The 26,268-nt window shown below is 40.7% G+C and overlaps 1 protein-coding gene across 1 annotated transcript; it reads right to left on the minus strand.

Moving 5' to 3' along the window:
• Positions 1-941: 941 nt before the first annotated feature.
• On the minus strand, positions 942-26,213 carry RMND5A (required for meiotic nuclear division 5 homolog A). Its single transcript, XM_021535737.3, has 9 exons — positions 25,970-26,213; positions 21,352-21,494; positions 15,063-15,197; positions 14,811-14,911; positions 10,035-10,201; positions 9,166-9,331; positions 6,496-6,598; positions 4,317-4,471; positions 942-2,816 (listed from the first exon to the last, which is right to left on the minus strand). The coding sequence occupies exons 1-9, from the start codon at positions 26,109-26,111 to the stop codon at positions 2,753-2,755; spliced, it is 1,176 nt and encodes a 391-aa protein (XP_021391412.1). The 5' UTR covers positions 26,112-26,213; the 3' UTR covers positions 942-2,752.
• Between the last annotated feature and the right edge of the window lie 55 nt (positions 26,214-26,268).

The raw sequence follows: 26,268 nt of genomic DNA on the forward strand, positions 1-26,268 counted from the left end.
CTACGAACAAGCTGCTGCTATGAAAATCAAATTTATAAACATCCATTACTTTCAAAGCATCCATAAATTAAACTTTATATAAGCATGGTCAAAAAATTCTTGACTTGATGCCCATCCACACCATTAATGGGTGCACTTGCTCAGAGCTGCTGTTCTGACAGCTTGGAAAGGAGAGGAGCACCAGCTGCGAGCTCAGCACAGCCCAAGGGGTGACAGGGTGATCTGGACACAGATACAAACATGCTGAGTGTCTTTACTCCCATCCTGCAGCACTAAAAAGCACTTGGGACACGACAGGGCTACTTCAGAGACCAGTCCAAGGCTTCACAATCTGGTCTAAAAATGTAATGGACACACATCACAGATACCACTGCAGCTTCAAAATCAAATACTTTTTTACTGTGGATATTCCCATCCCACTAGGAACAATGCACACATTCCAGATGCCAACTATAAGTATGGAAACCACAGAGTTTTATTCACTTTTCCCCTGAAAGCATGGTCTCCAGTTACCAGAAGCACAGCAGGCAGTAGCAGGAGAGAATTCACATCACTTCACAGGGCAAACTGGATTATTTGTGCCAACCAAACTGCAGAACTGCTTCCCAAATGCCCAGCACAGCCTCCTGTTAGGGTGAGCACGCACACCCTCAGTATGAACCGTGAGCATCATCTGTTGGTGGAGCTGCACAACTGCAGGCAAGGATTTTTAAGTCAGATAGGGAAAGAATAGCAACGATCTGGTGGAAACAAGAGTTTTTGAATTAGCTATGGATCCATAACATGCACTAGTTAAGGTGGTATTTAATAACCAAGGTGAATTTGTACCCGATTTCCATTTAATAGCTGTTCCATCCTTGGGCTCTTAAGCTATCAACATTTGCTGTTCACACCAGTGCTAAAATACCATCAGTGTAACAGAGAAAGATGTAGCACTCATATTTCAGGCTGCTTGTGTGGGGGTTTGTTATTGTTGGGTTTGCTGGGTTTTTAATTACTTTTTATGCCATTTCACACAGATCCAAAGCATTAAGCAATTCCAGTTAAAAGAAAATATTAAAAGCAATTTCAGCAAGACTAGGAAACCTACATGGAAAATAATATCCTCACCCGTTTATTGTTGATTTTACCACTTGGTAACGCGGCTGTTTGGAACTCAGTGTGAATACAATGTCAGTTTTGCAGAAAATCACACACCTGTATTTTTTCACATGTATCAAACACATCTGAAGTTTAAAATCTGTGTGCCTTGACTCGCTCCTCACTTTATAATATCTCTGTAGGTTTGTCCATTGTCACTGATCCCATAAGAGTCCAACTCAGTCTCTCCAGTCAGGTGACAGACAAATTCAAAAGGTGTAGATTTCCCAAAGACGGTCTTCTCTGTAGTGCATTGTGCTAGTGCATTCAACCAGTGTGTCAGTGTTCAACCAGACAAGCTTAGGGTTGGTTGCTGTTTGTTAACTACACAATACAGAAATATAATTTTACATGTAGCTTTGCATGCCTTATGGCTGCTTGCCCTACTATAGGACAGTGCAATAAATACAAATATATGCACACTAAAAAAGATTTAACTGCCGTGATCTACGTCTCCTTTATGAGTACAAATTTACCTAGTCAACAGTATGACAAATTTAGCAGAGAAAGTGGCAATGGCAGTAATATTCTACTACAAAAACAAGGCTAGAAGCAAAGTGTTCTCAAGCTACAGAAAACTTGCTACCTCCTAATATATGATGTAGGGCCTGGTTCTGCCAACTGCAGAGTCATGATCAGTAGATTGCATCAGAACATGCTTTTCCCCCCATTTAACAATGAATACTTCTACAAGTTATTTGGTTTTGATAACTGTTTATAAATAGCACACTATAATGACTATTAAACTATACAGCAACATGACATTTATAGCCTAATCTTGAATACAAAGTTCAAAGAACATGACTACAAAGGCCAGAGAGCAAATGTCATCAACTAAAAGCATTTCCACTTCAGAATTTATTGAATGTTCTCTTACACAAACGCTTCTCAATGGTGAAACCAGAGGAACAGGATTTCCTATTCCCTCTCTGCCCCAGTAGTAGTTTAGCTACACATCACCCTTATAAATTAGTGATGGATTTTAACAGGTAGCCCCTTGGGGCTATATATTTTATATACTTTATATATATGCACATTTACTTCGAATTTTATGTAAAAGTTGAAAAAATGCTTGAAAGAAAAACTCAGAATATATCACAGCATTTTCAGCGAAAAAAATACAAATTAGTTTTATAACGACTATTCAATTTATCAAATTTTTTTTTAAGTATTTACCTTTAATTATGTACACATTACAGGAAAGAAAACTTTTTCCACAAATATTCTCTAAGATGACAGTTATCAATAAAATGATAGAATAATAGCAGGAAGAATATTAAACAAATGGGGGTGATCAATTTCTGCTTTTAAAAAGTAAAAAGTCACCATATAATTAAGTACAAAAACCTGCATTGAATGACAACTGCTGGTGTAGTAACTTGATCAGGTATGGAGACCAAGAGTATAGTAGAGCCCTATGGTAATAATATTTCTGTAGCATTTCCACTTGGTATGTATATACTAAATGTTGGCAAAGTTTCTGTAGCATTAGCTTATACAAACATAGGAGTCCTCAGTCTGCTGCATAAAAGGGAACAAGAGTGTTTTACTTCTCCTGAAATGCACCTGAAATCCAGAGTGTCACTTACAAACTGCATAATGTAACTTTTCTTCAGAAAAATATCTGTTTGGCATCTCCAGGGCTCTGTTCCATTGGACAATAGGGGCATTTTAATCTGGGGACAAAGACAATGGGTTAGAACTGGGGCAATGTGTGACAACAGAGCATTAAAGGTATTGAGTTTTCCCCCTGTAGCAGGAAACAACTGCACTCTTAAGCCACAACACTTTACTTGGCTCCATTAAAAGTCACCTTTAGCTGAGAGAGAACTTACCATGCTTCTCCTTCTAGTTATAGTCTCTCACCTTTCACCCACAAGCCCCTGAATTATTAGATTATTATAAAGAGCAATTTCTCTGTAGTTATTATTTCTAGTTCTGGATTTGTTTGTTGTATTTTAGAATAATAGAATGGTTTGAGTTGGAAGGGACTTTAAAGACCATCCCATTCCAACTATGCTGCCATGGACAGGGACACCTTCCACTAGACCAGGCTGCCTAGAACCCCGTCCAGCCTGGCCTTGAAGTAATTTTAAATCAGCTGGAAGCTTTCCCTGTGGTTTCCTCAATATCCAGTTCATTTTAGTGTCTGATTCCCAAAATGCTGTGATTTTCTAACCCACTTTGATCAGCTCCTGCAGGCTATGACTGAAGGGTCACCCTGGTCTCCCTGTTGAGGTCTCTCATACAATCCCACCTACTTAAAATATTTTTTTCTTTTTGAATAAATTGATTCTATTTTGAAGCATTGATCCATTTTGCCCCCGATCTCCTACGTTTGGGCATTTTACCTTCCCCCCCCACCTACCTCTCCAGAGTTAATATTGTCAGAGCTGTGCTGTCAGTAAAAGTGATCAATGAAAGCACCAGGAATGAGTGATCAGGGATAGGAAGGATGCAGCAGCAAGTTTACAGCTTAAAATGGCTAAAGTCACCCAAAGTCACCCACAAAGGCATCCCTTAAGGCTTTTCTAACAGGGCACAGAATGCAAACATTTTCATTCACAGCCTCACTTATTTTCACACTGGATTTCCCAAAATGACTTAGAGCTCTAAATTAAGCTGACAGCCTGCACAGAAGCTGTATATACTCAATCCAAATAACCATTGTTCTTCCTCAAGAAAATCTGTAGAGATTTCTCTCTCCCATTTCCTGCTCCCCAAAAGCCTGAAGCACCCCACGGATACCTAAGTACGAGTATTTCCACAGTTATAATTCCCCTCTTTGCTCAATTACTAAGCTGTATTTCCCCCAGAGGTTTAATTTTATTTTTCAAGAGATCTTTCATGCATTACTAACCTTGCTCCCAAGGAAAAATTGCGTGTGTAAAGCTTTCCAGTTTGAATTTAAGACAACACAATGGTGGCAACAACGTGAAAAATTACTCTGCTTGCTGCATTCCTTCACGCAAGCTCACTTTGAACAATATCAGAGGGTTTATTATGCTTTTCTCCAATGCATCAACCCAGATTATGCAGCTTTCAAACCGTTCTCCAAGATTAACAAGCTTCCACCGATCACATAATTATGGACTCAGTTTACCCAAAACACAGTATTCTAGTCTTAAGATGAGTCCTTGTCTGTGTGTTGTCTGAAATAAAAGAATGGTACTTACTTGCTGCCATTAAACATTTTATTCAAAGCATCTCTGGATATAATATGACCACAGACTAATTTCATAGGTGGATTATTATCTGTTGTTTGCTGACGAAGAATGGGACAGGCAAATATTGAATGATACCAGCATTTTTTACCGAGGTCCACTTCAATCTGTGAAAGAAATTAACATAAGAAGTTATCTTGGGAAATTACATTTCCAGATAATACCCCTTTAGGTCATGGCAGTTACTTAACAGATTTCACAATTCAGCTGTGAAAGCAACAAAATCCATTGTGTGGATGTCTGACAATTTCCCAGCCAAAAATACTTAATTGTGATCTCAAAATGGTGATTTATGTTGGGGATGCAGAGTAACAGCAAAACAATATTCTGCCAAGGGACAAGTGCAAATTCTATTGCAGATCCATGCCCTGGTAGGAAAACTGAGCTGGCTTCCATCAAGACTTTCTGGAAATCACTGGCTAGGAAATAAAAACTAGTTTACAGATTTCATTTTAGGGGAAAATTAATAAAGAGAAAAACCCTTGCATTGACTATATTATGTTCTACAGTTTCTTGAAAGGTTCTGCCAATACCTTCATGTCTTGTGAATAATAAAGTATATCACAATCACTAATTTTCAGTACCAACACAGAAGATACTTGTGCAGCACAACTCCTGCCATGAGTACAAAATTATTTCAAAAAGGAACATACAACAGACAAGAACAGGTCTGTGACTTCAGTAATTAACTGAGAACTGCAAAAATCACACCGTATCTCACCTGGCTCTGAGCAGTCCCCTGATCAAAGGTTTAACCTTACACAAAACCTGAAAATCTAACCTTTTCATGCTACTTAATGTGTATAAGGTTTCCCACCCTCACACTGCCTTAGCAGAACACACTAGAGACCTTACAGTTTAGAAAATGCAAGGAGACACATGTGTACTATTAACTGATTTGCATCAGACAGCAATCTTTTCCCAAATGCTCCCCTAGCTATTCATTCCTGGCTGGACAGCAAGGCAGGAATCTCTCACAGTCAGAGGTTACACTCTCAGTATTACAGAAAACCCAGCTGGGAGAAAACTCAGCACTCATCCTTACTCTATAAATGAACCTCTTCCAGCTGCAGTCGAAGAGGCTAACTCAGTTCATGCCCAGTTTGCACTAAATAAGTTTCCTTTCCAAATCAGGAGCAGGTCACTGGAGAGCTGCACACGCTCAGCAAGAGCTATAAAGGGAAACTGGGGTTTCATAACAACTGAATTCATTTCAACTGATATAAATGAGATGTGCTGGAAGCATAATGCACTGAATCCCAACTCCTGTGTCCCCAGATGCTGCACTAATTCTTTCATCTCCTGTCTGCCTGATAAAGAGCCGGTGCAAAGCAAGCCCTGGACTGAGCTCAAGCCTAGCTAGGAGAAGTGAATGTGTCTCTGTGGGATCCATTTTCTTTCCAGTTATACAGAAACATCTCTGTGTAAATGGAAGGTGAGAGCATCAGTTTCTTTAAGGTCATTCATCAAAGACCTTTCCAATGTGAAAGGGGATAAAAAGTGAAAAGAGGAGCAACAAACAAAACTGAAAGCTACAAACCTGACGGACGAAAATAATGGAGATAATAATAGGAAACAACCCTGACAGGTCATCAAGAAACTGCAACCAAACCTGGACTTTGCAACAGACACAAATCTAAACCTGAGGGTCTCTGAGGAGAGGGGGTGAGCAGAACTATATAAACTATAGGAGGAAAGTGCAGGGGAAGAAGACTGAGGAGAACAGCTGGAAGAGGGTATCAAAGGGGCTAGGAGGGCCATGCTGCAATTGAGGATCCATGAACACGTGCCTGCCTATGAATGTGGAGTCTGTGCTTTCACTGGTGAATGCCAATAATTTCCAGCCAAGGAGAAGGAAGGGGTCTTGGCTGTCTGTATTTATGTTTCAGGTGAGTCCTGTGTGAGAGCTGCTGAGGGCAGTGCTGTGTCTGGTGCAGCCAGTGTGGCTGGCTGGGTCAGCATCTGGGGGTGTGTGTGAGCCCCAGGCCCTCTGCAGCAGAGAGCCCCAAGCCCCAGAGCTGCTGGAGGTGGTGGCCATGTAAAACATCCTGTTCCATGCAGCACAAAACAAACCTGAAAACAGCATTTGCCCTTAGAAATCTGCCCTGGGGGTAGCTCAGCCTCAACTCACCGGGAGTTCATCCTTCTGGTTCCAAACCCCTGTGCACTGCCTTTGCTCAATTACTGCCTTGATGTTGATTAGAGCTGGTAGTGCTACACAGCCTGCTGAAAAACTGCAGAAAAAGGACATGTTAACATAAGGTGCATGTTAGGAAACCAACATTTTTTCATATTTCTATTTTAAAGGTTAAACTAGGACACAAGGTTTTTGTATTTTGTTTTTATTTACATCTTGTTATGCTTGGAGGGAGTTTAGAAGTACTGACAAGCGTTTTGGGGCAGGATATCAATTATCCATGTATTTTAGGCTGGGCCCCTCAGGTACTATATTCTGGACAGAAAACAACAGTTAATTCCTCCTCTGAGATTCATAGTGAATTGATTTTTTCTACCACTTACTTTGATTTTGAGCTGTACAGGAGGAAGACATCACATTAGTTTATTCAGGAGGCTGCTCTCAGCTGTGGTGGAATATGTGCAGCCTAAGAATTTCCATGTAACCCACATATACACACAACCCATAATCCTTTAATTATATATAATTATCATGTAAAGAAACGTGTATTTCCACCTTCACCTTAAACCAAGAAAAGAAATGTAGAAAAAGCAGGTAGGTAAGGAAAGGGAGGAAGCCAGGGCCCATGACAAGAACAGCAATATAAAACTGCTCAAAGTCTGTGTCCCCACAAACAGTTCAGCCTCCCCTGGGATTTATCCACTACCAGCACTTAGCACATTATTTGGTGTATATATATATTTCAGTATTTTAAAAAATAAAGTATGACAGAGTTTTCCACAAATTAACAGATGAGTTGATGGATTAAAATCTAATGACAGTACTGGAAATCACCAGCAACAGAAACAGGGTTTGACCTTGCTGTCAGCCTGCTCTGTTTGTTTGGCAGATTATTTTACTATATGTGCAAGTTTTATTGTCTACCTAAGTCATGTTTTCTCTACCTGAAACCTGTGGATCTCTTGCCTAAGCTAAAATACATATATATAAATTGTATCTCTCACCTCTTGGCCATTTTAACCCTTACACTTTGCTTTTTTGTTAATTCAGCTCCAAGTGTAACTTGTGTTAACCCTTTGAAAAATCTAACAAATAGTATTTGTGTGAAAACACCTCTGAAGAGCCCTTTCAGAATATAAAAACTCAAGTCAATAGTAAATTCAAATTCCTGTAGTCCTTCAAGACCCCAAACCACAACCTCCAGAAACACAAGAGTTTTTCTGCTGTCTCCACATAATAACTCATACCATGAGACCTGTACAGATTAAATAAATATTGGAAAAGCCAATCAGCATTAAAAAAGCACCTACTACTCATGTTCTAGAAAGCAAAATATTTTACAGCAGGGATTTCACCTCAAGCTTGTTTAATTCCTAAAGGATCTGTAACACTCCAAGGTCACAGCAGTTGAGAACAGTATTGTTTATGACCAGAGCATCAATACCATCCTATACAGTAAATACATTTCAGCACAATCATTTCCACACCAGGATCACAGCAAATGTCCAACCACTCCAAATACCAGTAACAAGGATTTTCCACATCACCAAAAATCTCTTGGCCATTTGCTCTGAAAACTGCATTGCAGCATCAGTGCATGAGCAATGAAAGTCTAAAGGATTGCTGGTTATTTGAATGAAACAAGAGGAAGATGAAAAAAAAAAACATTTAATCTCCAAATACCTATAAAATACTCAAACTGAAACATGAAAGTTTATTGTAGAAAAACAATTAGTCTGAAGTGCTCCCTTTGTTGTCTCTGTTGTGTTTTGTGACTGAGGTAGAAACAGGAAAAGCAGAAGGCTGAGCAATGTGAGAGCTCTAAACCAAGCACAGAAGTCTAACAATAGTGAATGGAAACAGTAAAAAGAACTAAAGCCAAAACACACACACAAAAAAAGACTAAGTAGTGAAGCTTCTGCTAAGTACCAAATCCAGCCCAGAAAGATACACATAATTTATTTTCTGTTTAACTTTTTAAAATGAAAATGAGAACATCAGGGGAGTGTACTGGGGGAACTGACATGCAAAGGCTAAATAGCAGCTAATCTGTTTTATCTTCAAAGAAGCTGGAAGGAGATTAGGTTGGGTTTTCTTCATATTTCAAACAGCCTCCTACAGATTTGCATTTTGTCAGATTAGCTACTGAGCTTAAAAGTGCCTCTTTCTTCTTTACAAAAGAGGCCCAGCAGACAATTTGAAAATTTTAGCAGCTGACACCATAACATAACTGTTAAACATTCTTTCAAGAAGACGACTAGTAGTGGGCAGGAGTGGGGGGGAGAAAAACAACTAAGCAGAATTATCAAATGCTGATAGAATCATGGCCACATTTTCAGGGTTATTTTTCAGTTGAACAGCAGGGACAGCTGTCACCCATTTGTTGTGGGAATAACTGGCTGATTGCCATCCTCATCTTTAGCAGTTATGTCTAAACTATGAAAGATAAATTCCATCCAGGAACGTTTCCTCTTGAGCTACAGTGGTGCAGGGTAAAGTCCAGCACACAGGAAATCTCTGGTTTTTAATCTTTGCAGACTTGTTAATTGTAATTATACAGTGTATTTAAGGCAAGCTAGTCAAAATAATTTATTTTGCCCTCAAGAAGAAACAGGAACCAAACCACAAAGTACTTGGTCTCAAAAGTAGAGAAAAGCAGCATACCTAACACTGAGAGGGGATTCAACTGAGAGGCCCAGGAGAGCACAGGCGTCCCTTGTGAAGATGTCACAGATGTCAGCCCACTGGTTTGCATCCAGGAGATGAACGTACGGGGAGTTCTCGATGCCTTGCCGCAGGTACACCAGGCTGCCCATCAGAACCTGGATGTCTGGGAGGAACCAGGAACAGCAGAGTTTGTACAACAAACAAAGAGATTGTGTCTCCAGCTGGAGCTTTCACATGGAAAACAGGCAGATACACCGGATCACTGCACACATCCTCACCTCCACACAAAAAATTGCAGCCAGGACAGCCAGGAGAGCTCCACTCCTAGTAGTTTTTTGGCTGGGGAGTTGCCAGGGTGTGCTGCCTGAGAATTTGCTTCTAGCAGGTTTACTTTTTTGTAAGCTTTCTGACACACACAGTACACTAAAAAAATAGGCTTTGTTGGATTCAGCTTGAGATGGTTCATTTAACTCACATGCTCTCCATTTTTCAAAAGTTTAATTTCTCTTTGTATTACCCCACGCAGCAGAAAATAGCAGATGACTATTCCAAGAACATTCCTCTGCATTTTTAGCACTTTACTCTCGCAGCAGGCCTATTCTAGATGTAATCTACATTTTATTTAAAGAGTCAAAACACTTAAATTTAAGCAAATATGCAATCATTCAGATATTACTTTTGAGCCCTCTTAAAAAAGAAGATCATTCTAATTGCAAGGATTTGGGTTATACATGATAAATCCAAAAAGAAGAAGCCTTTAACAAACTGAAAATAATGGAGTAAAACATATTTGGAACATGATATGTTTTACTCCAAGGTGCCATGTCCCAGTGATTTAAATCCCCTTAATGTGACCAAAAATGTACCTTTCTGATGATTTAGGGCGAAGGGCTGGAAGTTTTTCGCATACTGAAGTGCTTCTCTTTGATTTGCTGTTCCACCCATCAATAAACTAATGAAATATAATCTGTGCAGTTTAAATTCCAACGAGCTGTTCTGTGCCATGAGCATCTCTCTGTTGGATACCGCCCACCTGGAAGAAGCGAGGAGGTACAATGGGACTTGACACGAGAGTAATTAAGTGTCAGCCCACACCACATGAAATCATTGCAATTATCTATTATCTACCATCTATTCCAAGGAAAGTGTGACTGTTCCCTAAACTTCTGAGAGCCTCTACAGAGCACAGAAAATGGCAAGGCCCTTTGCAAGTAATAGAGCTACACAGGGTGCACAAAATGTGGACGATGTTAATTCTGTAGAGGTTAAGCACTGCAAAATTCAACATTCACTGGCTGAAAGACAGGACTAAATTAGGCACAATATAAGGCAGAAATAGCTCGAGTCTATTGTATTTCAATTAATAGCATTCTGAATCTTAATAATTACTGACAGTTCTTCAGCTGCATGTCAAGAAGTTTGACCAAGAATGTTTTCCAACATCCTCATACACCAAACATGTTGTTCAAGCCACTGTGTTTGTGTGTATGCATCTGTTGCCCTGGAGAGAGAACTGCATCTATGGGACCTCAAAGACAGATATTATCAAGACCTCACAGTGGGGGAAGGGAAATCAGTTTAAATATCATAATTTACCCTGCTTAAACTTTGCTTTCTCTGTTATTTTCAACTTGGACAATAAAAATATTTCTCATTTTCTGTGTCTCATTCACCATGACAATACTACTGTTTGGCTCCCAAATAACATGAAAGAATTCTTAAACATACAGAGAGTAAAATGAACTGAAATTTTGAAAGCATCTTATACAAGTTTTTATTTATTATTTAGAATTTATTAATCCCTTTCTTGGTTTTTTGGAAGGTTTTTTTTGGTGCTTTTTTTTTCTTTGATTCCATTTAGTCAGGCCTAAATCAATCCAATCTTTCTCTTAAGAACCTCAAGTTTCAATGTTCTCCAGTACATCTGTTTCTCATTAGTCTTAATTAGTTCTACTATTTTCACTGTGGGTGCCCTATTAAGCAAAAAGCTTTTCACTTTTTAGCAAGGAAGTGAGGAAGCCTGTGTTCCTTAAAAAAAAAAACAGGGTATGTAAGACTTCTTTTCAATCAATACTAAAATGAGAAAATTAAGCATTCTTACTGTATTGGGAAGGCTTTCAAAGCAAGTCAGCTTTCTGCATTAGGATGTAGCATTAATGAGCAAGTATCCACTTTCAATTTGTTGTGGTGGAAGTATCAGGAGTCTGACTTCACTGGCAAGGCTTTGTAAAGACACAGTAACCTTTCAGTAGGAAACAGTGAAAAATGGAGCCTTTGAACTAAAAACAAGCCCTGCTGTCCCCAGTTTCAGATTTTCCTGAATCTCCACCAGGAAGGAGTGAAGAACACGCTCACTAACCATGGGTGGCAAGTGGGTTTTGGGGTGGTTTCATAAGTTGGGGGGGTATAACTGTATTTTTATGATCAGTGTGCAGTTTAAACAGGAAATTATGGCAATAAAGTACAATCCCAGCTACAAAAACAAGACCCCGTGGTTAACCATAGACTAATAAGCAGATGAAGGACAAAAAACTATTATAAATAAACACTAAGACTAGTCCACAGTGCCATCAATGAGATATTAATCTCTACTGCATCAAAAGAGCCTCCATCCTCTCCCTGCCAATATTTGCACCCACATGACAGAACTTCATCTTGCTGAGGTCGAGTCTATTTTTCCAAATTAGCTCTTAGGCAGGCTTTCCATTTTTAGGTCTTTGAGTGGCAGCACAAATTTGTATCAGAAGAAAGTAACCACAGAGGCAAGGCCTGAGGTGCTTGGTCTGGGACATGCTGTTCCTATTTCCAACAGAAAAAACAAAAAACCAGCAAGGGAGGTTTAAAACACTCAATCCACATATTATCTACAACTGCCCAAAATTATTAGTAAGCACATCATCTGCCTTCCTACCTCTTCTCAAAATGACACTAAAGTGTTTTCACTTCTGAGACTCAAATCCATCTATTGTTTTTTTTAAGTTTACATTGCACTTTGCAAATCATGGGTACACAGGATTCTCTTCAGCTCCCACATGGGATTTAGATGTTAAAGTGAATTTAACAAAGCCTACTAAAGAATAAATTAAGTTTAAATCATACCCAAAGGACCCAGCAAATACCAGGACCTGTGCAACTTGCTGTTTACATGCAGAAGAGAAGATCTCTTTTCCAAATTACAGGCAAAGCTTTGAACCTGCAAGTCATTTCCACCAGGACCTCACATGGAGGTCCAGCCTGGGCTTTGAAGGGCCAGAATACACCCTGAAAAATAACTGGATTTCCCTTCCCATCACCAAACTACACTAAGAAAAGTCACTGAAGTTAATGGCATCTTGCAGGCATGCAGAGATTACACAGTTCAGAGTGCAAGGCCAGACTAGGCCTCTACAAAAGTCAACTTCCACACCCCACAAGGGAAAATAAAAAAGTTATGGCCAGTCAAATTCTATTTAAATCTGAAAGGTCATATTTTTAAGTGTTGAAATTTGTATTAGAATGAAAACCTAGATAACAAACACAGTTAGGGTCTTTTTGTGGGTTTTTTTTGAGATACAAATACTAATTTCCATCACCTCAGCAGGTCTTTGAAAGTCTTTTTGAAAAGTCATAAATCTGTCAACTCCCTTCCCATGGCAGTGACCAGAAGCCACCTGTGTTTGTTTTGTTTCTAGCACTGAAGGAACTTGAGCACAAGCAGAGAGTGCTGGCAGAGCCAGAGAAACTGGCTGCCTTTTAATCCCAGCTTTTCACAATTTTGCATGGGTAAAACCTGCTACACCCCATTTCCTGGTTCAGGAGACTAATTAATCATCCTTGTGTGACACTTTGCTTCAACACCACTGTCAGCAGCCTGACCCTGCAATGGGCCAGTCTGGGGCTGCTTCATGCTGAAGCTTTATTCACTGGTGCCAATTTTAGCCCGAGGAGCACAGTGCCACTTTCTCTCTCAGTCATATGGAGGCCATTCACACAGCATTGGTTTCTATCCTCCTCCTGAACACTTGTGTCTGCCAGGAAGTAAAAGGGAAATACCTTCACAAGCATCAGCAGTTCTGTGGGATAACTGGGTAGTTAATGCACTGGTTACCTCCTCAGCCACAGAGTTCAAACCATGACATTTTGTCACATGTTGATCATCCTCCCCAAGAGCCATGGTTTTTACATCAGCAGCACCACTATAAATAAGGCCCCTCTGTGCCCAGCAGCAGCCAAGAGAGGCAGACAGCTTTTGCACTGTCCAGTTTAAACAGAATAAACATTATACACAGAAATAAGATGGGACGGGGGGGGGGGACCAACACACAAACTGTGCTGACAATACACCCCATTGTCTGCCCATTCAGCTGGAAAATAAAAATTCCTCTGAGGGACGACCATGCCTTCTCCTTTGTTTGAAAAATATTTAACACATTGCAGAAACTACATGATACAACTCAGTAGCAATGAGTAAGGCCTAAAGCACTGCAAACTGGAGTTGAAATGAATTTAGAGATTTCAAGGGAACAGTCATAACAGCAAGTTACTGTTCCTTGGGGATTATCCTTCACAGCTCTGTTATTATTTGAACTACAAGATGTATGTGGTGTAGCTGACAGTAAATCTTGTTTCAGTTGTAATACCAGTGTTGCTTCCCTTCAATTAGCCAATTCAACAGCAATAAACTACCCCAGCTTTCCACCTGTGTAACTAGATTCAAAGACCAACTATTTAGGTCAAACTTTGCATGACCCAGAGGCATTACCCAGGATTTAGTCAAAGAACACCAGGGTTTGAATATCAGAGTGTCCCTGCACTTAGTTTAGATGCCAGTAAATGCTCAACTGACACACCTATGTTGCTTCATGTAAAAGGGAAAAGAAAATGTTGTTAATATGAAAATACACTTAACTGAATAATGCAAAAAAGTCTATCTCAAGTATATGATTTATCCTCTGGAATGAAATACAAATTTTGAATTTGTTTTGGCTTCACTGGTTTTATTTTTAAAAGGACACTTTAAAGATAGGTTATTTTGTCTGGTTGGTTGTTTATTGTTTTGATGGGGTTTTTTTCTTACTTTTCAGACCAACCTACACTTAGAAAAGTTTAAAAAATAAACATGATAAGGGAGTTTCAAGGGGTGTCTTATTGTTTTTCAGGAGGAATCTCATTAACAAGTGCCACTGTCAGCCCCAGGCTCTTCCCAGCCTCTGGTGCTTTGTCTGGAAAGGGAGGGTGACTGAAGGACAAGTGAGAACTTTGATCCCAGTGAAGCTCTGCTCACCCCAAAGGCTTCATGGTACCCAACACCTTTAATAAATTCTGGTATCCTTCACAATGGGACCTCTTAAAATAAGGTTCACTAATGATACAACAGAAGGTCAAGCACCATCACTGGCTAACAACTTTTCCTCCCAGTGGTGTTTCTTCCTTAAAGCAGTACCACAAGTGATTTAAGTGAACCCTTAATCTGAGACATTTAATTAATCATTTCCCATGAGGAGTGACACAGAGGGGATGGAAAAGATCCACTCAGTAACTACCCCTCTCAAAGAACAAGCAGGTACACACCAGAATATACTGAAGAGTACTGAAAGTGAAAAACAAAAGAACTGTTAAAAGCATTTTTTTAAAAAGTAACAAAAATAAATGAGTAGACTCACTCCAGTGCAGGTCTCAAAACTCTAACTTTTAATGCTTCCAATATTCGATTTAACTCCACAAATGGTTCTTTTTGACTTTGATCTATTGATAGACCAGATTCCTGAAAGAAAAGGGCACTTTTTAGTTAAAGCATGAAAAACAAAGGGTTATCTGACAGCTTAAATATCCACCTGAAACATTCGGATGAGGAAGCTAAGACAAAGCTTCATTTTCCTCAGTGCATAACCTTCAACATCCACACTTGCTGTTACCTGACAAAGCTCCTCGGCTACATCCAGCATTCCCTGCCTGAAGAAGTGCTCCACCATCACCTCATTGAGGATCCTCTGGCTGTCAGCTTGCCAGCACCCATCTATCCCCACGCTGCTGATGTCCGAGTCAAAATTCTGAAACACACAAATTAACAGTTAACAGGCTGGAACAAACCACCCCACATCATTTTTCTTTAATCATGCAAGGCACCTGTGTCTCCACCCTGATGCCTTCTGCCTATTACTCAGTTGTCCCTCAATTATCTCCAAGGTGAAATAAAATACATGTCAGCTTCCTTTATTACCTCCTGTGTAGGAAGAAGAAGAAACCTTTTAGCTTGCTCCTTTCAAGGCTGAATATTATTCACTACAAGGAATTACACCAAGAAATTAAAAGTTTAGCTAGAAAGTTAGAAATCTCGTTAACTAATAAAGGGGTTTCCAGTCCATGATGAATTTCCGAAGAGAGTATCTGCAGAAATGGCATTTTCCATATATGAAAACTGAAAATGTCTAGAGAACAGAAAACAAAATCAGCTACATTAGAAACAAGAAAGAGTCATCAATGTATCTCTGTCAGTACAGCACACCAAACTGCAAGTAAAAGCTTTAACTTAAGGATTTTTTTACATATCTGGGAGGCAAGCAATGCTAAAAAAGCAAAAGAGTCACTTCTCCCCACATCCAAATGACAAAATTCAAATCTCTGATGACCCAAACATCCCAACAACAGGATGAGCTTTGAAGATCCAAGAGATCTTTTTTAGATGTAACCCAGATGATCCCAGTGCCACGTATTTTTAGGCCAGTGGCCTACGGACATATTCCAGGAATAACTAAAGAGATTGTCACGCTGACTCCTTGGTAACACTTGGCACTGCTTGGCACTTTGCCTCTTGGCAGCAGGAGAGCAACATTTATTCTAATCCAAGATACAAACCAGGATTTTTAACTGCTAACATGTTTTATGATCAGGGCAAGCAGGTAAATTTTAATAAAAATCCTCACCCACTGCTGAAAACAAGCCTCTTGCAAAATAAAGGGTCTAGAAATCAGTGCATTACTTGCTGCCTGATCTGATGACTACATCTCTGTCCCAGGAAGGAGCTTCAGAAATCAGAAGTTCGGTGAAAACAGCAGTGCTTCAGCAGTGGCTCTGTGAGGATCCACAGCCCTGCACAAGACGGGAACACCAGCCTCACAAAAACACAGGACTGTCACAGCAGGCAGGGCAGATAACACCCAGCTGGTACCAGCTATCTTCCCATGCACAGCTCAACTTCACACTGCACCTTCCTGTTACTCACCACTTATTAATTTCCTTCACCAGCACCTCTACATCCCCTTTGATTCTGCTCTGTGTCATCATGTAAAAGGGACAGCCCTTTTATCCCTGCCCACACAGCTCCAAAGCCACTGCTTCCTTCAGGGCTCTCAGCAAACTTTTAGTAAAACATTAACCTTAGTCTAGCAAACTAACTTTTCCACCTTTCTGATACAGTGGAGCGAGGTGAGCATTTAAATTATTTCCATTGATTCACTTCACGTCTAATAACATTTTCACTTGGGTGTCTTAACCTGTTAGTTCCCTGTCATGCTGTTCACCTCTAAGCTGTATCTTGAAAAATGTAAGCATCTTGAAAACTAAGTAATACTGTTCTTATTTGTGCCAACCATTAAAATCCTTAAAGGTTCCCCACTATTGCTGACTCTGGTCTCAGTGTCCAACCACCACCAGTAGGTGTAACACAAATCCATTAACAAAATACTAAAGGATATGAGATAGGATTCAGAATGCACAAGCTTGCGTTTGTTACCTAGCTTCCAGGGTAGAGATCATCATTAATCTAAAAATAATTGACTATGAGTTACTCTTCATGCAATTCCAAGTCCTAGCAATGATACAACCCCCTAAGCAGAAACTGTATTCTTCTGGACAGTTACCAACCAGTGAAGCTGCACCTATGTCTCAAACATTACCACATCATTCTCACTGCTCGGGGCAGAGATGGTGAAACTAATTAGCTCAGTGCTCTCACAAAATGCTCATTTTATTTTGAAAGAGCATATCTACCAGCCTTTACAAAACCCCACCATTAGATCTTTTCAAGTCACATAAAAGAAATTACCAAGTCCCATCCTTTCAACCTGAGGACCTCAGTCATTCTCTGACCAACCCAGTCTCATTCCATTATATTTTTTTTCAGTTTGTTTTAAATGATTCCGAGGTCTGCATTAAATGTGAGATTCTACAGCTCTGCCTCCTCTGGGTCCCGAGGAGCTTCAGGAACTGATTGCACAGTGAGTGACTGCCACATGCCAGAAAAAGTTATCACTTGCCTTTGGCTTATATATTTCACAACTGTCACACGTGAGGGATCTGCTGGTGAATACAACCCTCAGTTTTGTTTTGTAAACGCTAACAGTATGTTAACTGACAGCACGTGGGGTTTAATAAGATTTCAACAGTTAAAAGCATTTCTTCAAGTTAAAAACTCCAGAAAGCTTAATACCCAAAAAACACAAAATAACCTATATGTCAGCTAGTATTCCTGAGGAACACATCTGTTTTAAAAGCTTAATTTGCAAGCATGGGGCCAAAATGGACAGTATTATGTGCTAAATACACAAATGATACAATGTACAGCACATTACCAATAACTGCTAGAATGTGATGACTTCAAGATGCCCACAAACATAAGATTGACATTTTCAACTAACATACAACTCCCCATGTTATCCAGAACAACAGGATATGAAGAAAGATGATGATGATTAAGGACAGTTTTATTCCTCAGTTACTCAGTTGAGATTACTTTGTGCGCTCCTCCCTTCTGAATGATGTTTATTTTCTCTGGTCAATCTGTTTACACATAATAGAAATCTCAACTTGCAAAGACTCTGTTTGTAGCCTCATTCTTCACAGCAACACAAATTATGTTCAGTAAAGGTTTTTAGTGTGTTCATATACAAGTTTTTACATGAAATGAACACTAACTTAGTCAAAAGGCTGCTTTCCCAAAACAAAGACTGGATTAAAATGCTTGCCTTATATAAAGTTCAGGGGGGAAATGGAAGGAATTACCCTTTACTCCACTTACTTTCCTAAATGACGGTATTTAACCACTATTCAGATTGCTCCTAGAGGGAAAACATTTACCAGCCCATCAAACATGCTTTGAGAGGAATTCAAATCATTCCAGAAGACTGACTGATTTACAGGGATGCTGATGAATGAGCTACCTGATAACCAACGGCGACATGATGAGTTCTGGAAGCAAAGCAATTGCCAGTACAATACAGAAAAAACTGGATGCAAACATTTCCTTTCAAAGGAGAAAATGCTCTTTGGAATACAGGGTAGCCTTTCGTGGATCAGAAGCATGCAATCCACATAGGACTGCCATGAAAAGAGGTTTAGCTTATTAGATAAACTTTCCAAACAACACAGAGCTCTGGCATTTCAGACTTTAATGTATTTGATGCCAAATTTGAACTTCATTTTGCTCTAAGTCTGTTCTCAGAGTGAACTCTGCAGGCAGATAAATCTAGGGCCCATCCAAGTTCACAAGCAATGACTACAATAACTAAAATATTGACCACATAAAACTTTTTATGTAGGTATAACCCTGCCCCAATATGGGGAAAACAGAAATTTAGCCTGAAATTGCCAATAGCAGATAATAGTGCCAATGGCAGCAAGTTCTTTCACAACCCAAGCTTGCTAAATAGGAAGTCTATTGATTCTACATGCAAGAGCAGCTCCCATTTGGCTGTGTCACATGGAATGGGTACCAGTATTAGCACGTTTCCCAATCTCAGACCAGGCCATTTAGCTGTGCCTGAGCATGCATGGTTAGTAAGACCATAAGCAGTGTTTTGGAGATATTAATCTGTAAAATAAGTGAGCACTTACATGTGACAGAAACAGAACTCCAGTCTCATGAATCAAGGCAAGAGCTGTGCTTCCTTAAATTCTAATGACTGTTTTATTTTGGAAGCAGCAGGATTTTGACCAGAATGTGTTGAGAATCAATTCACTACATCAATTACACTTAATTACTTCTATTGGTTTCAGCTTAAGTATAGTATGGTGAAGGGATGGGGGAGGGCAATTCCAGTCTGGGACTCTGGTGCCAACAAAGACTTTGCTGGCAGGTTCCAAGTGCATTTTCCAGCAGCACAGGGAAATTGCATTGGGTACCTATGGAAGATTTGCTTCAAATGTTACAGTTCAGGGAAATGTTCAATTTCACCTGGATTTAAACATTACACATATTCATCTGACAAAAAGGTCTAGAGTTCAGGGTACATTTTAAAGTAGGCCCCTTAAGATACTACAGTTGGGGAAAACTAATCAAAAAAATTCCACCAAGGACATATTTAATGAGACAATCCTAACTTGTGCTCTAAACTTCACAGAACTACATCCTTTGTTACAAGCAGAACTGGGGACTCGTGCAGTTCCCACTGCTTTTAATTTTTTAATGCAAACACCACGGACAGTAACTGAGATTGAAAATCCAGAGGAACAAGCACACTGCACACAGCCAGTTTAGGTCATTTTTGAAGACCTCACTGAAAAAACCCTTCTGACACTCAACAGGAACAGAGTAGATTAATGGGATCCTTTTTACTATTTTATCAAGCAACATATTTGAATTTTTTTTTTTTTAATTTTTTATTTTCATCTATTATTTTTCAAATAAATACACTACATAAACTTAAAACAGCAGGACAGAACAGTGGAAAAACTATTCCCATGAAAACTAAAACGGCAATTTGGAGATCAGACTCAAGCCTAAGCTTCATTACACTTGCAAGCATTTTCTTTGGCTTATAAGAAATATCATCACCAATTTCCACTGAACATTTACACCCTCTCCATACAACCTGGGTTTGTTCTACCTCAGAGGATTTAAATGAAGAAAGTATGGCTAAACCTGGAAGTGTATTTGTACAGAGTCCACTTGCTAAAGCAGAATTGGAAAGTTTAAAAACTTAGGACAAGATTACATAGATTTATTTCAGGCTTCAAGCTGGTAATAAGGATGGAATTTTACTCTAGTTAATTGGTTTAGATACAGGAACAAGGATTTGAGACAGATGCATCCTTAAGCTTTGGATAACAGTGACATGTGGATTAAAGCTTTTAGTACGAAGTTTGAACTCTCCATGATGGTCAGCCAGATATAAACAAAAAATTTAAGTTTCATGGACATTCTGCCTAATAATGGAGCATTATTGTACTTTGTTTCTTCATCTCATTATTGTTACATTATGCTTTAGCAGATTATCATTACTACCAAAGTTTAAATGAGATTCCCAAAGGATAAATCAGTGCTGAATACTGAACAAATGTTTAGACCCTGTCAAGAGTCATGTTCTGATGTGAAGCTATCACAAAATGTACGTAACAGCAAGTATCAGACTCCCTGCACACAGAACGACTTTTACATAAGAGAACAGAGAGGGTGAAAAGCACAGCCTGAAAGTACACATGTAGCACCATTTCAGCATAGTTTCAAAGAATTGTTAATATTTACCTACAAAAACAATTACAATAATATTAATATCACAGTTATTGTTGAACCTGGAATTCAGATATCTCATACGTAAAGCACCAAAGATAAGTTGCCTAATCTTATTATTTAGACACTGAGACTGTGAGATGCTGAATCTCCTCTATTACTCATTAAGAGCACTGCCATAAAATTAATACCAAAAAAACAGTAACATCCCTGAAAGAGGTACAAAATGCCTTTCTAAAAAAATTCTCTGGTCTTACAGAATCACAGAATGCTTTAGGTTAGACCTAAAGATATATTGTTCAACTCCCTGCCATGGGCAGTGTCTTCCCACTGGACCAGACTGCTCAAAGTCACCTTGAACATTTCCAGGGATGGGGCAGTCACTTACACAGCAAAATGGCACTTTAGAGTTACCTGCTACTGACAGTTAGCTAGAAATATATATACACACATATAAAAACTAACAGTATTTCTTACTGAGACAGACGTTGAAGAAAACATTTTGCTAGACTGATGAAACACAAAATATTTCTACATGCTGTAGTATCTATAGGGTATGTTCTGTAAGAAATCAGGAGATTTGAGCTGTCCCAGCAGGAATTGGCTGTCTGCAGTGAGTTCTGAAAGCAAGTTCTGTGGTGCCCACTGGCTTGCCTTTGCTTCTGCAGCTGACAGAATATGTAGCTCAGATTAATTGTAGCAAAAATCCGAATTTGGTGCTATAATATGATAATGCAGTCAAAGCACAAAATAAATACCTTATCAATGGCTTTTCCAACTCGGGACACACTGCTGTGAATGTCTTTGTGATCCGAGGCCAGTTTTTGCACTGTGTCTTTTATTCTCTTACAACACTGTGTCATAACAAGTGAAATCGTCCCCGACAAGTCCCCATCTTGATCTAAACAAAAGAGAAGAAAATTACCAACTTTGTTACAAACAAATGGCAATATCAAATCTCTTAATATGCAACAATATAAACAGACAAAAAGTGGTATTAAATAAATGCCATCTAGAGAGTATTTACAAAGCAAGATCATCTTAACTGAAGGCAGATGTACAGGAATTCACCTGTATGAAAACTCTCCTGTGGAATTAGGAATCCAGTTGGGTGCACAATAACACTGAACAAATGCAACAGTTAAAAATTTAATGTAAACGTCTCATGTGTCTCAGTCACAGCAGATGAACAAACATCTCAAAGTAATGCTCAGTTCACAAATCCCTAAGGATGTTACAGAAGGATACTGAAGCTAATACAGGATCAGTTTTCTTTTAGACAGCCCCTAAAGGTACATGAGAACATAATGTTTAACTTCAACAGGGTGCAGGCAAAATGTGGATTAATATGGCCAAATTAATTCTTGCCCCACAAGTCACCCACTGCTATGGGACTCTGTGTTTGAGCTGTATGAAACTTGTGCTTCCTGACTCGTGGCAGCAGCTCTGAACAGTCTCCAATTCCCTTCAATGGATGAGAAGCTGTCCATGGAGGACCTGTGGACCTTGTTATGAGATTTATTCTCTAGAAACAGTGACATTTCTTAGCTGATGTCCAACAGGTTCACTACTGTATGACCCACTCTGTGAAGAAAATAATAAATAGGACAGGCTTACAGGCCCCTGACCACATCACAGCATCTCACAGCTTACACCCTCTGTGCCTTGATTCAAACATCACTCAGAAGCTTGAGTCAGAAAAAAAAAATACATTTTATGGTGCTTTACTTCAGTCCTTTCTTCCTGCTTTTGATTTAAAAATACAAGAAAAATCTCCCTTCCAGTCTTACCTCTGAAGGTCTCTCCTTTCTCAAAGTTCATTCTACATGAAGAATTTTTCCTTTAGGGACACAGACTTTGCAGCCTTCCACTGCATGTGAAGGCTAATTTAAGTGAGAGAGCAGCTCAGAAATGTCTCCCTAATATTGTAGACCAAAAGTCTTCATGTGAAAAAACAAAATCACCAAAATATCCCTTTAGAAGAAGGATTTTATGGAAAACATGTTCACTTTTTAAGTTTGCTCCTTTTCGATTTCATATTTTAACACATCTTTGCTTTCAGCAGCGTGTTAAGAGCCCAGTTTCTGGAGAGAGCAAAGAGAATCCAGAAAAAACTGCAGTCTTAGGGAGTAGATAATAATTTCACAACCACTTTTTCCAGGCACCTTCCTTCTTGCACCCTCTGAATGCTGCTGCTGACACTGTCACACACTGAGCCACCCCCCTCTGACCAGCAAACAGCTCCTGCCCAGCCCCACAAACCCCAGCTGGGCAAGTTTCAACAGCGTTTTTCCAACAGCCATGGGTTCTAAGAATAAAAAGAGCCTTTACCATGCTTTTTTCTCCCTCCAATCCCATGAAGCCAAAAATCATCTCCTGGGCGAAAGGCTAATGGGGCTCTGGCTTTTTTTCCTAGCAGAAGAGTGAGGAGTAATAGGACTGAGTCACTTCAGTGATTCTGTGCATCCAAATTAAAACTGAAAATTCCACTCAACTACTCCAAAAAGTTCATCTCCCAAAATTATTTCAAGAATATTCATTATTTCTTAGTCACTATTTAATTTTGATGACAAACACTTAAAATAACATGAAGGATCTTTAATTGTGTCATAAATTTTGCCATGGCAAAATGACCAGCCAGAGATTATGCACCAAGCAAAATGGAAATATTCATTCCCCAAGAAACAGAAAGGCTAAAATGCACTTTCTGAAAGCCATTAAGCTAAAACCCAGACAACCCACATGGGTGCCTGCTTTTACCCCAAGCAAAGAAGTGAATTATTGGTCCCTGACACTGTAGCAGAAATTCAACTCCAGCAAAGCAATGAAAATGTCTACAGAGGAAAAGTCATCAGAGCTGTAGAAGGTTTCCCCTCTGCACCCTCTCTATCAGCAGCAATCAAACTATGAGCTACTTGCACTAAATCAGCAGAGAAAGCCTGCAGCCATCCCTCCTGGTAATTCAGGGTTCACAGGACAGAGAGACAGCTTCTGTCTGTGATGTGTGTGCACAGTCACAATTTAAAAAAAAACGGAAATATATTGGCCCACAAACACCAAGCACAGAGCAGAGTGCAATGCCAAGTTTACTCAGCCAGACACACTTATACCATCCAAGAATATGCAATCCTTGGCTAATCCAGAAAGACAGATTTATTAAGAGAACAGAGAAGAAAAACAAATTTGTCTTCCCATTCACAGGCCTGAGCATAGGGCTGGTCTGCCCTTAGGCTTTAACATGAAATCAACTCAAGACATTTTAATACACTGTGTGAGGAGGGGAGAAGAAAACCAGTTTAGAGGTTAAGGCAGTTTCTAAGAGTTTCTTTTTCTCCACCCACTTCCTTTTTTATCCAGTGCCTATTTAAGGTCTTTTCATACATCTTTGCTCTCAGATCTTGTCCTAACCTCTTCTTCAGCAGTGAGTGCTTTCATTTCTCTTTCTTTTTTCCTTTGAAATTACATTCAGGAGCCTATTTCTGCAGTTCATAGCCCTGAATTAGACTTCCACATTAAGATGTCTGGCTGCTTTCAATTCCATCCATTTTCAAAAATCCTAAAGATAGTGTGTAAAAGCTGAAAATACCTGTTCTTTTCAGAAAGTTACAAATAACATGTTAAAGAAAAAAAGAAAATAGTAAGAATTTTGACCCTTATGAATCCAGCTCACCCTCATATGGTGAAATTGAAGAGTCCCTAGATGTCTGAGAGCACACTAGCGAAGTATTGGCTTCATTCTAGAGTGCTTACTAAAAGAAAGCTCAATTTGAGATGTGCTCTCTGGGACAGCATCACTTGGTAAGTGCTGAAATTATGTCCAAGGCCTTCACTGGACAGTGCCAAAAACTGCTAATCCAAGTTTGGATGGAAAACCCAATGAGGACCCTGAAGGAATCACACACTGGAACCTTCTAAATTCATTACAATGAGAATAAAAGTTCTGGAGCTGCAACAGGAACGTCAGAGTCAAACCATTACAGCCCAACAAAGACCAACACAAGAGTGAGGGTCACACACACAGCTCTCCAGGCAAGGTCAGCACCTCAGTTTGTGAAGACACATATTTTAGTGACTGCCTTCAATGCCCCAGCCCAGGCTGTTTCAAACAGCACAAATAACAGTTACTGAAACACGGCTCAAAACGATGCCAAAAAGACCAAGCCTTATTTCATCCCCAATAAACGCCTCAAAACAAGAATTCCAGGATTGCTCTCTATAGAAACTTCTGGGTACACACAGAGCAGCTCCAGCACACTCGTGCTTGCGTTCCTGGAATTATGCACACTCCTGAGTGAGCTTTGCACCTGTGTTCACACAGACCCACGGCAAACACGCTCTCCCCCAACCAAACAAAAACAAAAGCAGAGCAGCAGCACAGTTGCTCTCAATTTTGGTCTCAGGAGCCTGCAAGTTCCTATTTTTAATCCTTGAGCCATCACTCACTTCCTGCATGGCCTTGGGTAAATCACTTCAGCTGCTTCTCCATTCCCTCCCACTCCAATAAACACGGCACTACCTCCATGTCCGGGATTTCGCAAGGTTTAAACGCTCCGTGTTTACAGCCCTCGCAAGCGCCCGGCATCAGCTGTGACACAGACAAGGCTTGTTTACCTCCTGAACACGGCCGCAGCAAAGGAACACAACTCAGGGACACAGGAAAAGAGACAAAAACAGAAAAGAAATGGGGGCGGGGAGTGGAGGTGGGAAAGCAAACAGGTCAGCTCTGCCGTATTTCCTCTGTGTTTCCCCTGGCATGACCAACCCCTTTGTAACCCAGCAAAAAGGGTTATGGAGGCGCTGAGCGGGGTCACGCCAGACCTGCTGGCCAGGAACAAACAAACCTCTCCAGCAGCACACACGAGGGGGAGAGGCCCGAGACTGAGCACAGAATCATGGAATATGCTGAGCTGGAAGGGACCCACCAGAGCCATCGAGTCCGGCCCCTGGCCCTGCACAGGACAACCCCGACAGTCCCACCATGGAGCTGACAGCATTGTCCCAACACTCCTTGAGCTCTGCCAGGCTGGTGCTGTGCCCACTGCCCTGGGGAGCCTGTTCAGTGCCCAGCCACCCTCTGGGGGAAGAACCTTTTGCTGATATCCAACCTGAACCTCTCAAATGTTCCCTGTCAACAATGCCCCGGAGCTCCGGGGCCGCGGGGGAACTCCCCCGGCTCAACCCCCAGCACAGAACCCCCGGGACGGGGAATCCCTGCAACCAGGGCTCTCCTTAGGGGGGTTCCCAGCCCACAAACCCCGAAGTTTTAAGTGGTGTCCAACCCACAACGCCCCAAATTTTGGGTCTCCCCTCCCGGAGGGAGAAGCGGGCCGGTCCCCTCGGCAGAGGGGGGCGCAGGGTGAGGGGGTCTCCACGTACTCTCGGTCTGCAGGATCTCCCTGCGCAGCCCTCCCGCGTACTGGATCAGCTCCTCCAGGCTGCGCTCGCACAGCTGCCCGTATCCCGAGAACTTCTGCAGCACCTTCTCCAGCTCCCGCTCCACCGTCACGCACTGGTCCATCGCGCCCGGGCCGCGCTGCTCCTCCTCCTCCTCCTCGTCGCCGTCCTGCTCGTCCTGCAGCCCCGCGGCCGGGCCCCCCGGGCCCGCCGCCAGCCCCGGCCCCGGCCGGCCCCGCTCCCGCGGCCCCGGCACCCCGCGCCGCCGCACTTCCGCGCAG

Source organism: Lonchura striata, chromosome 4 (genome assembly GCF_046129695.1).
Source record: "Lonchura striata isolate bLonStr1 chromosome 4, bLonStr1.mat, whole genome shotgun sequence".
NCBI lineage: Eukaryota > Metazoa > Chordata > Aves > Passeriformes > Estrildidae > Lonchura > Lonchura striata.